Genomic DNA, 15001 nt, shown 5'->3' with positions numbered 1-15001 from the left:
GTTAAAGCAAATAGTCCAGAACACAAACATACCCAGCTTGAATCAGTAAAATTTAACTAAAGCTTCATTTCAATTGGGGAGGCTACCAATGAAATTATGCTCTCCTTTTCTTTGACCCTTTTGAATTTTGAAATAAAACCCCTGCAGTTTTAAAGACTAACATTAATAGAGGAGGGAATGAATGGGAAAAAGTGATAAGCTCCACTGGCAAGTATATGTCAGAATCCTAAGGTATGGAGGTCAAGGACAGAGTGTGTATGCATAAATCATACAGTATCAGAAACAACTAACATGGCCCATTTAAAATGTCTATGTTCGGGGCGCCTGGGTGGCGCAGTCAGTTAAGCGTCCGACTTCAGCCAGGTCACGATCTCGCGGTCCGTGAGTTCGAGCCCCGCGTCAGGCTCTGGGCTGATGGCTCAGAGCCTGGAGCCTGTTTCTGATTCTGTGTCTCCCTCTCTCTCTGCCCCTCCCCCGTTCATGCTCTGTCTCTCTCTGTCCCCAAAAAAATAAATAAACGTTGAAAAAAAAAAATTAAAAAAAAAAAAAATGTCTATGTTCCTAATACACAGACTATCGTCTCTAAGTATTATTTTCCACTAAAAGGAATGGCTGATTTCAGGTCTAGGGCAGGAAATGAATAGGATGAGCCTGGAACCAGCAAACAAGGAAGGCTATCAAACACTATAGTTGTGTGGAAAGGACCCACTAAACTCCCTCCCACTGGTCAAAGACTGCAAAATGTGAATAGGAATAAGATGATAACTGTAATGGAGTAAAACATATAAAACATGTTTAAATCCATGAGTTCATAATGAAACTAAAAAAACAGAAACAAACAAACAAACAAAACCCACCCCAAACCCTCTCTTTGGTCATCTTTGAAGGATACTAGGAAACTACCTCATTACACTGAAAACTGGTGAGTAAAACGAGAGAATTAAAGCTTTATATCTAACTTTTTCTATGTGACTCGTACCTAGGGTTAGTAAAGTAAATGTTATCTTTATTCCAGGAAGGAATAATATAATTAGAATATCACCATCACAAACAACCACAAATGAATAAATGAAGGTGGATCATTAATAGCTGACATTTCAAAAAGAGATTGTATATTATGTAAAGTGGGGCATGTGTGTGTGTGCATGCATGCATGTGTGTATATGTGTAAATCTGCCCTGTTAGGGATATTTTATCAAGCATTGTTTAGAATTGCCTGTATAATATGATAATAAAAGTAAACTATTGTTTTATTGCTTTTAACTTGTCTACAGATAACATACCTAGTTCTTGACTATACTCTGGGCAGAGGCTCCTATTGCCACCTACCCCCAACTTTGATGTATCATTAACTATAAACTTCCAGAGGTACTCAAAACCACCTGTGAAGTAATTTCAGGGTCAGTGGATAATTGGAAATCAAACATAAATTCACCTACAATTTACAGGAAATAAAAGGGATAGAAAACCATGCTAAAACAACAAAAAACACAGTGAAGATGCAATTAACAAAATTCAGACTGTGGGAACAGACAAAAATGACACAGTTTCTAATAAGAAAATTACTGGGGGTGGGGGGAGGGTGGCGGGGACCTCAAGAGAAATGGAAGGAGAAGCTACAATTAAAAGACTTGAGATAATCAACTGCAATCTATGGACTTTATTTGAATGTATTTGGATCTGAAATCAAATGATGTTAAAAAAAAAAAAAAAAGACGTTTTGAGGAAATGTTTTAAAAAACGTGTCTCAGGGCACCTGGGTAGCTCAGCTGGTTAAGCATCTGACTTTGGCTCAGGTCATGATCTCAGTTTGTGGGTTCAAGCCCCGTGATGGGCTCTGTGCTGACAGCTCAGAGCCTGGAGCGTGCTTCAGATTCTGTGTGTCTCTGTCTCTCTGCCCCTCCCCTGCTTGCTCCCTTTCTCCCTCCCCCTCTCTCTCAAAAATAAATAAATAAAAATTAAAAAAAACAAAAACAAAAACATGTTGTCTCCAAAAATAAATGAATATCTAAATAAAAATTTAAAGAAGATTAGGAAACATTCAACAGATTTCCCTGAATTCTAGCTAAAAGTTTATACCCATCCTTTCAAACTTAAAGAAAAGCTACAAAAGCCAATGTAGAGAGAAAACAGATACCAGTTCAATAATACATAAATTATAAACAAAAGAAAAAGCACAGAGGCTTACCCACAGCTCCAAACATCAATAGCTGGTGTGTAACGCTCCTCTCCCAGCAGAAGTTCTGGAGGTCGATACCACAGGGTGATGACTTTGTTTGTATAAGGGCGACTGAAATGTAAAAAGTAACCATGACATAAATTTACAACGGCTTCTGATGAAAAAATACTTGTAAAATTAAATGCAAAGAGGAATAGCTGCCAATTGAAAATAGGATTGTCAAAACAGCTCCCTAACAATCTAATAGTTCAAAAGTAAACTGGAGGAGTAAGAGATGAAAAAATAACTTCCATTCTAATTTGGGTTGATTTATTTCAGTCTGAGGCTGATTCAAGAATTTAGACAGAATCTACTATCTAAAATCTAGGTGGTAACATAGTTAGAAAATTAGGGAATTCTGAAAGTTACTGCAACTTGCAATGATGAATGCCTCACCTCTCTTCAGAGTTATAGAGTCGAGCAAGTCCAAAATCTGCTAGTTTGATTTGTCCACTGTAAAACAAAAAAACAATTTATTTTTATAAGTAACAGTAGTGGCTTCCTAATTAAATCTAAACAGTCAAGCACAAGTTTAGGAGTTAAAGGAATTTTAACATCTGCTATCTTAGTTCTACTCTTAATGGTCACACATCCAGATTAAACCTCTTTTGACTACCCCAGTTTACAAAGACTTAAGGTTTTCTTTTAAAAAAATTTTTTTTAATGTTTATTTTTGACAGAGAAAGAGAGAGAGAGAGAGAGAGAAACAGAGCATGAGTGGGGGAGGGGCAGAGAGAGAGGGAGACACAGAATCCGAAGCAGGCTCCAGGCTCTGAGCTGTCAGCACAGAGCCCGACGAAGGGCTCGAACCCACAGACCACGAGATCATGACCTGAGCCGAGTCCGATGCTCAACCAACTGAGCCACCCAGGCTCCCCTAAGGTTTTCTTTTTAGACTACTACTGTATTTTTGGATTTGACTCCTTAACTAAATATTCCTTTTATTTCTTGGCAAACAACAGTTGCTAAAACCTGCTAGGTTAGGGGCATGTGGGTGGCTCAGTCCATTAAGCATCCAACTTTGGCTCAGTCATGATCTCACAGTTCATGAATTCGAGCTCCACCTCAGGTTCTGTGCTGACAGTGTGCAGCCTGTTTCATATTCTCTCTCGCTCTCTCTCTGCACCCCCCACTTGTGCTCTCTCTCAAAATAAACAAACAAAAAAAACCCTGCTAGATTAAATACTTGTTGGGGAAAGAAGGAATGAGCTGTTCTAACTTAATGATAAACCTTGATCAATTCTGGCTTGAAGACACTAGCTATACAAAACACATTACAGGGGCACCTGGGTGGCTCAGTCGGTTGAGCGTTCAACTCTTGATTTCAGCTCAGGTCATGATCTCACGGTTCGTGTTGTTTTGTGAGACTGAATGCCAGGTCGGGCTCTGCACTGATGGCATGAACCCTGCTTGGGATTCTCTCTCTCCCCCTCTCTCTCTGCCCCTCCTTGATGCAGGGCTCAATCCCACAAACCATGAGATCATGACCTGAGCAGAAAGCAAAAGTTGGCCACTCAACCAACTGAGCCCCCCAGGTGCCCCTAACAGATTTTTTCAAACCAGGAACATGGCTTTGATCTGAGCACACAATTTTTATGACGAATGAGGTCTCTTTTACCAACATATTGCCATCATTTCCTGTATCATAAAGATAAATAACTATGATCTTATAGGGGTTCTCAAACTTTCATATGAAATAAGAATCACATGGAAAGCTTATTAAAAGTTTCCTGGGATGCCTGGCTCAGTCAGTTGAGCATCCAACTTTGGCTCAGGTCATGATCTCATAGTTTGTGAGTTTGGGCCCCACCTCAGACTTGCTGCTGTCAGTGCAGAGCCACCTTTGGATCCTGTCCCCTTCTCTCTCTGCCCTTCCCCCACTCGTGCTTGCTCACTCTCCCTCTCAAAAATAAATAAATATTTAAAAAAAAAAGTTTCCTGGGCCTCATTCCCAGAGATGCCGATTCAGCAGGTCATAGCTCATGAACTCACGTTTCTAACAAGCCCATAGATGATGCCAATGCATCTATGGGTCTGAGAACCACACTTTTGAGAACCATCCCATAAAAGGCTCACACCCATGTTTCACTCTGCTAAATATTCTTTGATAGTGATGTTAAGTAATATTTTAATAAACTATAACACAAAATGTCAGAAAACTTAAAATTCTTAACTATTTTGGATTAATCATATTTACCTAAATTCTTATATAGCCTGTTTATTCACATTTACCACTTGTGTTCCTTCTTGGGGAATGTAAGCCGGCTCACTCTTTTTTTTAAGGTACTGGAGATACCTCAGGTACCTGACAGCTGAGATCAGGCATTCAAGTGAGATAGAAAAAGGAGGCTATGGTAGGAGGTGCTCCTCAAAGTTAAAACCAAGTAACTACTAGCAACAAAATTTTACATTACAGAAACCCTTATCATTCCTGGTAAAGATTATTGGCACCGTATCCACTTGCCCCAAACATCATACATTTTTAAGTTGAAATGAATAAAAAGCAAAAAGGAAAGGACTAGCTGACTTGAGCCCTATATTGAGACAAAAAGAGTTCCTCAAATTTCTCAGCATCCTCACTCTTGAGAACCTGAGATGATCCAAGACTGAAGCACAGCGAAGTGAAGCACACTCTTTAAAATGGACTATAGGAAGCACATAGGACTATAAAACGACAGCAAATAGTTATGCAAGTTAGGCTAAATCTAAACGTCACTGAGAACCTAGCATATTTCCTAATCTATCCCCTTCCCTCTCAGTAAATGACCTTCTTCACTGAAAACAAAAATCATCAGGTAGGAGCTACTTAACATCCTTTTACCTGTATAACCTTAATTGCATCTATAGCTCTCCTTTTTCTTTCCTTTCAGTTACAGAAAAAAATGTGTCAATCTCTCTTGTTGAAGGATAATCAACACTTATACTTGTGACCACTATCACCTGTGACCTTGATTTCATTTCTTCTAGAACCTTGTTCCTTTAAGTTATTTTAGTTCTTTCTTGGATCTTCAGCTTCTCCCTATTGATTTTTTTCTCTTAGTATTTATATATGCTCAAACCTCTGCATCCTTAAATTAAAAATTAAAGACCTTCCTACCAGCACCTTCCCATTAACTGTGCTACCCACCAATTTGCCCCACAATGTCAATGCTGACCTTTTGATTTTCAGATTCCTTCTTATGTCTTATAATCTGTCTGCATCACCTGACATCTATGACTATTCACTTCTTAAACCTGTCTAATTTACATTCATAATATTTCCTTATTTCCTCCATATCTGACCATTCCCTTAGGTTCCATCTTCTGACACCTTTTCTCTGCTTGCTAACTCCTGAACTACATTGCTAGTTTGGAACTTCAATGTGACCATATGCCTATTAGTCAGATATCACTATCCTAGATGTGCAACAGCCATATCCAAAAGGGATTTACTCTTCACTCATCTATCCTGCTCTTCCTTCTATATTCCCTATATTGACCATTATACCACTCATCTAGTTAGTTTCTTAAGGTAGAAGTTTGGGAGTTAAAGTACTTTCATTCATTCTCCAACATTCGTTCACTCACCAAAATCTACTCATTCACAAAATTTATCCTGTCCATCTCTATTAGCAAGGAATTGGTTAGTTTAAGCTCTGACCATTTCTTATGGTGTTTTTAATAGGTGTTCTTTTTATAATGTTTTCCCTACCTCCAGTCTATATATACCCTATTAGAGTGACCATTTAGTGTTTCTTCTAAAAGAGAAGACTAATTGTGTCTCTCTACCATCTAAAATAAGTTGGTCTCATTTATACTTGTGTAATAAAGATATAATGAACACCATGGAGCCCAAGTGCTCTCCTCTCTCTCTTATCAATTGCTCTTGCTTCCTTGTCCAGCTGAGGGCTCCTTACCATTTTCTCCAGGCCATCTCACCCAGAATTCTCTGTGTAGACAGAGCTAAATGGGCAAGATTAGAGGCTGGATGGATCAGATTAGACCATGAGACTCCTGCATCCTGCTTAGTAACCTCAGGAGGAAATTCAGTTTAATCTAGAACTTTATCAGCTTCCTGAATATAAGAAGACAGGGAGGGGCTTAACCCACTAGAAAGGACACCAAGTAGGACTGCAGTCATTCCCTGGCCTGAGACATCCCTCCCCACCATGGAAGAACATATCGAACAAAAAAAAGTATATGCTATAGTCCAGATAACTGTAAGCTAATAGTCATCATCATTAAATTCTTGAAGTATTATCACTATGGATGTAGATTAACCAAGCCCAGTTTTAATGAAAATTATGGGTCACAGAGATAGTGACAGAAAGGAATACTCTTTTTAACATGATGTTTTGTCTCAAAAGGTATTTAAGTACAAAATATATAAAATAAATATATGCATTATATAAAATAATTTAAAATATGCATTAACTGTATAACTTAAAAAAATAGCCAACCAAATTAACTGTATAACCACACCAGCACCATTCAATCATTGTCACCTATAGACAGTATAAACTCCTCAGCGAGATATACAAGATCCTTAAATTCGCTCCTTACAACTGTCCGGCTTCATCTCCCCATTATGAGCTTCACTCTTCTTGCCCTAGCAATACCTACCTGTTTACATTTTCCCACATATAACATGTTATTTTCAAATTTATGTGCTTTTTCCCATGCAATTTCTTTTGCTTAGAAATTTAATCCTCTGTTGTTAGACTTTCTGATAAATTCCTATCCATTCCTCAAGATTCCACCTTCCCAGATGCTCCCAAATTCAAGGGGCTTAGAGGTGCCTGGCTGCTTCAGCTGACAGAGCATTTGACTCTTCATCTTGGGGTTGTGAGCTCAAGCCCCACAATGGGTGTAGACATTATGTAAAAAAGGCAGGGGGGCTTAGTAACTGTTTACTGGATTGAGCAATTTATTTGTTTAGCTCCCCTATAAACTCTGAGCTTTCCAGTGACCAACTATCCCATATGGGACTTTCGATGCTAAAACCAGGACAGGGGTACCTGGCTAGCTCAGCTGGTGGAGCATGCAACTCTTGATCTCAGTGTTGTGGGTCTGAGCCCCACAATGGGTGTAGAAATTACTTAAAAATAAAAAACTTTAAAGAAAAAAAAACAAAAATAAAAAATAAAACTAGAACAGTCCCTGGGCAACTCTGGATGGTTGGTCACCTCACTTCACAAAGATGTGAAATAGGTCATATCACTCTACATCTCTATCTAATTTTTGCCAAATATAATTAAATAGAAATGTTTAAAAGAGTGGGTGAATCACGCAAAGATAGTTATAAACAGCCCAAATGCCAAAAGAACCAAACACTGGTATGATTTCAATAGTATCAGATTTGCTTTTTATTCCTCAACTGGTAGGGCTATTTACCAAAGACTAATGTGCATAATACATACACCTGATATCATCAATATAGTTTAGACAAATAGCCAGAGAAGAAGAAAGCAGATGATAAAAACTTCTGAGGATTTAACACTGTTCATCACCAAATTCCTGTCTGTCTACGCTATTAAAACCTGGGAGTATGTGCTCAGCAGAGAGGTGAACCACCAGCTACACCTGTGTTTACTCTGAAATTTGATACTGAAAAAGTCTCAACAGCAGCTAAAAAAGCAGGCATGTTTCTCCTCACTAAACAAGTGAGAATTTCACTGAGAACTCAATGTGTGTTTTAATTTTCCAGGACCACAGTAATATTTACTAGCTATGGCAAAAAGCTCTCTGAATACTCCTGTAGTGATGTAAGTGGTTCCCTAAAATGTTTGCAATTTAAAAAGCTTTACAATCCTACCTCTGTTAATTCCTTACCAACATTGAGTCTAAAGGCTCTGCTATCAGAGTACTCCAATCATAAGTTATTCCTACAGTACAAACATCAGTTGTATGTAAATGCAAAAAACTGCATCACTGGGTCTACCTATCATCAATTAACTAGCTGAAACTAAATGGGTCAGAAAAGAGGGAGAAAATGCCTCATTTGGTTACTATGTTACCTGTTGTTCAGCAAAATGTTAGAACACTTAATATCCCGATGCAGGAAATTCTTTTTGTGACAATAATCCAATCCTTCCATTAGCTGTTTCATGAATGACTTGATATGGTCCTCAGAAAAGTGCACCAAACCAGATTCCAGCAGTCCCATTAAGTCATGGTCCATATACTCAAATACAAGGTAAAAGGCACCTACACAAAAATGAAAGAAAAAAATTAAAAACAAGAGGAAAAGGATGCTGAAATGACAATGCTTCAAATTTCACTATTATTTTGGAGTGGACCATAAGGTTCTTTGAAGCAATTGCTTCATTTTACAGATAAAGGAACTGAAACTCAGAGCACTTGAATAACTTGCCCTTTCTAATAATAACAGAACTACTTATCTGAATCACTCTTCAGACTCCTAACCCAGTGCTCTTTGGACTATTTACTTCTTAAGGAGGACAACTGCCCCGATATCAAGCTGTATTATTAATCTTTTACAATCTAAGTCAGTTGGCAAATTACAGGCCTTGGGTCAAATCCAGTCTGCTGTTTATCACTGTAAATAAAGCTTTATTTGTAACACACAACCATGCCCATTTGTTACAATGCCATCATTGTCTATGGCTACTATGTAAGTCTTTACCTTAGTTATATTTAATAGGACTCATAATATGCCAGGGACAGCACAGTATATGTAGTATAAATTATTAGTGAAATTTATAGTATTTAAGAATTGAAAGAAAAGTGAGCCATCTAATTAAACTCCCTAAATTTAAAAGTAAATTAAAGAAGAAGCATGCTAAGAGAACTGTAAAAGATTTGAAATCCATGCTATCTTTCTCCACTTTAGCAGGGTATGTGACAGAGGCAAATATCGTAACATAAGAAATACCAGACCTAGTTAGACAATTACGTATCCAATCTAAAATTCTGTCTCCTAACAGCATAAAGGCAAGGATTCTTAATCTAGTACATAGAAATCAAGGACTCCTTGAACTCCCTGAAACAGTATGCAATATTTTAAATGTATTTTTTTAAAGCGTGGATCCGTAAGATGTTTAAAGAGATCCATACCCCCCAAAAGTTAAGAACCACTGCATTAAAGGAATATCTTAGATTTAGTTAAGAGTTCATACAAATTAACAAGTAAAACACTAAAACTGCAAAAGTAGACAAAACACACAAAAAGACAACTCAAAGAAGAGAAAATAAGTAAAACTGATAAACATGGAAAAAGAACTCAGAAGTAATAGAAGGAATGCAATCCAAAATAACGATAGGATACTTCACCTATCAAAATGACAATTTTTTAAAAAGATATACTCAGGGACGCCTGGGTGGTTCAGTTGGTTGGGCATCTGACTCTTTATTTCAGCCCTGGATCATGATCTCACACTTCATGGGTTCTAGCCCCATGTCAGGCTCAATGCTGTTAGTGCAGCCTGCTTGGGATTCTCTCTCTCCCTCTCCCTGCACCTCCCTTGCTTGCATGTGCACACGCTCTCTCTCAAAATAGATAAACTTAAAAAAATAAAATAAAAAGATACACTCAATGTGAGGGAGGATAAAGTGGGATGGGCACTCACTGGTGGACATAAATTATTACTATCTTAAAAGTGATCTAACATTAAATATAAAAATCTGCCTGGCTCATTTGAAAGAACATGTGACTCTTGTCCACAACTCTTGTTCACAACTCTCAGGGTTGTGAGTTCAAGTCCCACGTTGGGTGTAGAGATTATTTAAAAAAAAAAAAAAAAAAAAAATCGCTTCAACCAGATAATTCTACTTCTAAGAAACTATACTAAGAAATAAATCAAGGTGTGCCTAGGTGGCTCAGTTGGTTGAGTGTCCAACTCTTGATTTCAGCTCAGCTCATGATTCCAAAGTTCCAGGATGAAGCCCCTTGTTGGGCTCTGTGCTGAGCATGGAGGCTGCTTAAGATTTATTTTCTCTCAAAAAAAAAAAAAAAAAAAAAAAAAAAAAGAGGTTAGAGTGGGAGAGAGCCAAAGCATAAGAGACTGTTAAAAACTGAGAACAAACTGAGGGTTGATGGGGGGTGGGAGGGAGGAGAGGGTGGGTGATGGGTATTGAGGAGGGCACCTTTTGGGATGAGCACTGGGTGTTGTATGGAAACTAATTTGACAATAAATTTCATATAAAAAAAAAATAAATAAATATTGCAAAAAAAAAAAAAAAAGATTTATTTTCTCTCTCTCTCTCTCCTCGTTCTCTCCTCCCCACCCCTGCTTGCTTTCTCTCACAAAATCAATCAATCAAAACGCAAAGATTTATGGACAAAGATGCTCAATGCAGTACTACAGTACTTTTTTAAACTAGTAACTAATTGGGGTGCCTGGCTGGCTCAGTCAATACAGCACGTGACTCTTGATCTCCGAGTCATAAGTTCAAGCTTCATGTAGGGCACAGAGCTTACTTTTCTTTTCTTTTTTATGTTTATCCATTTTTGAAAGAGACAGAGAGGCAAAGAGAGAGGGAGAAGGAGGATCCAAAGTGATCCAGTGGGTTCCATGCTGACAGCAGAGAGCCCAGTGTGGGGCTTATACTCACAAGCCATGAGATTGTGACCCGAGCTAAGTCAGACACTCAACTGATTGAGCCCCCCAGGTGCCCCAAGGGCATAGAGCTTACTCTAAAAAAATTAATTAAATTAAAAATAAAATAAAATAAACTGGCAACTAATTGCTGAAAAGAGACTGGTGAAATAAATTTGGATTTCTCCTAATGCAGTCATTAAAATGTTAATAACATGAGAAATTGCTTATGACAAGTTATAAAATACTAAATATACTTTGATCTCAGTTATGATAAAACAAGTATAATATATACAAAGTACTTAGAAAGAAATATGCCAAAATGCTAATACCATAATGGTTTTCTATGGATGATGGTAGACTGGGATGGAGTGGGAGAGAATGCCATTTTCTTTTTCTTAGACTTCCATATTTTCAATTTCTTCAAAAAAGGTATGCATTACATCCATTTATTCACTTATTTATTATTTTATGATTAAAAAATTTAAACAGTACATGGTAAACCATTTAAATAATACAGAATGGCATGGGAAAAGTAAGCTCCACTCTAGAAGCAACCAATTAATGTTTCCTTGTTTATCCTTAAAGAAATTACCTGTACATTATATTATTTTTATAATCAAAAAAGTTAAGACACATCCAGAAATACATCCAGTATTCTTAATCTATTCAGGTCTAACTTCCATAAATTTATCAAAGTACATAACACGTTACATAAGCAAAATTTCCTTTCATTTGGTTTAAAACTACTTCTACCACTTAATAAAATTAAAAACAAAACACATAAACAAAAACTGCTTCTACCAAATTTGAGAAGTGCTAACTTCCCTAGTGCTAATCTTTAATATCATTAAGGCTCTATAAATAAGCCCAGCTTACTTCATCTATTACCTTCCTAATTTTATGTGCTTTAATCACATTCTCTCTTAACATTCCAGACTATATTTACAGATGTCATTTCTTCAGTTGCCCATCTCTAAATCTTCAGATTTGCTTCAATAAAAGTAGGTTAAATGACATACATAGACCACTTCAAACATAAGTATAAATGAATAATTTTATCCCCCAAACAGAAAAAAGTCACAAATCCAGGAAAATCCAGAAAAATATATGACCTAAAGATTGTTTTAGAAATACCTGTTTGAATTCTAAACTGTGTAAGTGCAAAACTATGTAAAAATAAGAATGTATTATAAAGAATGTATTATAAATTTATAAGTAATTTATAAATTATAAAAATGTATTTTACATTATAAAATGTAAAAATGAGATTACTTAAAATTACTTAAAATGAGATTCTTAAAAATAACTAGTAAATCTAGGTTTAATTATTATAATTTGTGGGAAAAAACTTTAAAACTAATATCTTAATTCTGTTATGGATTCAGTAAAGAAGTTGGACTTTATAAAAAATTTAGTACTTAAGGGGTGCCTGGGTGGCTCAGTCGGTTGGGTGTCTGACTCAGGCTTAGGTTGTGATCTCACAGTCGGTGAGTTTGAGCCCCACGTTGGGCTCTGTGCTGACAGCTCAGAGCCTGGAGCCTGCTTCAAATTCTGTGTCTCCCTCTCTCTCTGCCCCTACTCTGCTCACACTCTGACTCTCTCACTCTCAAAAATAAACAAACATAAATAAAAAATTTAAAAAAGAAAAGTAACACTTTAGAAAAAATTCAAACAGGTAAACAAGCTATAAAAGGAAAGTAAGATGTACCAATCTACTCTGTAGAAACATGGTTCCTTGCTAATACCTTTGTCCTTCTTGAAATCCAGTGCATCTTGTTTATCTGTAACAATTTCCTTCATGTTAACAACACTTCGGTGGATTAGCTGACGAAGGATTTTGATCTCACGAATGGCTGTGATCGGGAAGCCCTCCTTTTCATTATCCAGTCTCACCTTCTTTAGGGCTACCAGCTCTCCTGTTACACAACAAATTCAAACTGTTACATTATCAGCATTTTTGGCCACCATCATGAACAGGCGAAAAATGCCCAGAGTTGCTCTGAAACACAGTTAGCTTACTTTTAATGCTATATGCCAGATACTTCTATATCTTAAAAAAAACAAAACCCCATGTTCCCTTTCTTGCCTTTGATTGTTTAAGACTTGAACTTCTTAATTCAATATTCTTTTTATTTTTCAGGACTAACCCCTTACCAAACAAAGAGCAACCTATAAATTTTACTTTTACTGTCTCTTAAATTCCTAGCAAGCCTATTATAAAATATTTACAACAGGCAACAGAAGAGGAAGGTTTTTAAACAGTAATAATTATTCTTTTGGAAATTTTTATCTTTTAGTAACTTGTGGAAACCAATTAGAACTCAAAATTTAGTTTTGCCAAATCTAATAAATCTACATTGCTAAATTTTTAAACTTCTGACATCTAGACTTTTGTGGTAATGTTTACCTGTGTCTTTGTCCTTGGCTTTATATACTTGGCCATAGGTTCCCTCTCCAATAATCCCAATAATGTCAAACTTGTCCACACAGCGTTTTCCCCAGTCACTTTCTGTTTGTCTTCTTTCTCCATAACGAGGACAACAAATTCTAAAAAAGGCAAAACAAAAGAACCCCCCCCCAAAACCAAAAAGTTATCATAAACACTTAAGCCTATTCAAAGAAGAAAACAATTATTTTATGATAATTTCTCTGGCCCATGAATCTTTTACGAATTTCTACATTAAAAAGATATGAAATAAATATGTAATAGTCTCTCACAATGGCTAAGACAGATTTTTTGCTTCAGGAAGGCATAATATCAAATAATAGATTTGGTGCTTACTTTCTAACCTCTCTTCAGTATTGGCTTCCTCACCTACTGAATGGTAAAGAAACCTTACATCATAGAGTTACTGTTAAAATAAAAGACTTTGGCAATAATACATGCTCAATAAACGATAACCATTTTTACTATTAAGAGAGGAATGCTGGGGTGCCTGGTTGGCCCAGTCAGTAGGCCCATGACTCAATTCCAGGGTCCTGAGTTTAAGCTCCACAGTGGGCATGGAGCCTACTTAAAGACATTTTTTTTTTTTTTCAATTTAAAAAAATTAAAAAAAAAAAAAAAAAGAGAGAGAGGAATGGTAATAATCAGAAGATCAAATCCAGATTCCACTACATTTATGGCACAGCAATTTCTGTGGTTTAGGAAAAAACATCCCACATCTATTAAGTTTTCATTAATATGTACATGGTTGATACGCCCTGAATAAAAGGACTTTTTTCTTTTCTTCTTAATATTCTAAGTATCAAACTCAAAAGATACAATGGGATCAATGTTCATGGTACATTTGGATTCAGGAAATTATTGTTTTTCTAAAAACACAAGTGGGTATCTTACAGTGCAGATGAACAGTATCCCAGAAAGGCTTTTATCCATTAAAATAAAATAAAAAATATATGTCAGGTCCAATCTTTTATAATCCCACCGTGTAGGCTGTGGAAGGAAGTGTGAGATTTAGGCCCAAAGGAAAACAGCTATAATTAAGAATAGGTCCCTCAGGCGCCTGGGTGGCTCAGTCGGGTAAGCATCCGACTTCAGCTCAGGTCATGATCTTACAGTGAGTTTGAGCCCCACGTCGGGCTCTGTGCTGACAGCTCAGGGCCTGGAGCCTGCTTCGGATTCTGTGTCTCCCTCTCTCTCTGCCCCTCCCCTGCTCATGCTCTGTCTCTCTCTGTCTCAAAAATTTTAAAAATTAAAAATTTTAAAAATTTAAAAAAATAAAAAAGAATAGGTCCCTCACGGGGCACCTGGCCAGCTGAGTCAGTGGAACAAGCAACTCTTGATCTTGTGGCTGTGAATGAGCCCCATGTTGAGTACAGAGATTACTTAAAAATAAAAACTTTGGGGCGCCTGGGTGGCGCAGTCGGTTAAGCGTCCGACTTCAGCCAGGTCACGATCTCGCGGTCCGTGAGTTCGAGCCCCGCGTCGGGGTCTGGGCTGATGGCTCAGAGCCTGGAGCCTGTTTCCGATTCTGTGTCTCCCTCTCTCTCTGCCCCTCCCCCGTTCATGCTCTGTCTCTCTCTGTCTCAAAAATAAATAAACGTTAAAAAAATAAAATAAAATAAAATAAAAACTTTAAGGAGCAGCTGGGTGGCTCAGTCGGTTGAGTGTCCAACTCTTAATTTTGGCTCAAGCATGATCCCAGGGTCATGGGATCAAGCCCCGCACTGGGCTCTGCACTGATTGTGGAGCCTGCTTAAGATTCTCTCTCCCTCTGCCCCTCTCCCCAGATCACACACA

General features: G+C 37.3%; 1 protein-coding gene across 18 annotated transcripts in view; it reads right to left on the bottom strand.

The window, feature by feature from the left end:
- Positions 1-15001, bottom strand: part of CDK12 (cyclin dependent kinase 12) — a 78322-nt gene that overhangs the window by 46653 nt on the left and 16668 nt on the right. For all 18 annotated transcript variants that reach the window (XR_006714942.1, XR_006714939.1, XR_006714941.1 and 15 more), the window contains exons 4-8: positions 13166-13305; positions 12504-12674; positions 8215-8404; positions 2615-2671; positions 2189-2290 (exon numbers count right to left, since the gene is read on the bottom strand). Coding sequence is in view for 4 of the 18 variants with exons in the window: in XM_045488677.1 (XP_045344633.1) it covers positions 2189-2290; positions 2615-2671; positions 8215-8404; positions 12504-12674; positions 13166-13305 (660 nt within the window). In the remaining 14 variants the exon portion in view is untranslated. The remainder of the gene's footprint in view (positions 1-2188; positions 2291-2614; positions 2672-8214; positions 8405-12503; positions 12675-13165; positions 13306-15001) is intronic.

This window comes from Leopardus geoffroyi, chromosome E1 (assembly GCF_018350155.1).
Source record: "Leopardus geoffroyi isolate Oge1 chromosome E1, O.geoffroyi_Oge1_pat1.0, whole genome shotgun sequence".
Lineage (NCBI taxonomy): Eukaryota > Metazoa > Chordata > Mammalia > Carnivora > Felidae > Leopardus > Leopardus geoffroyi.
Note: the sequence above shows the minus strand (reverse complement) of the source record. Positions and strands in the feature narration are given on the sequence as shown.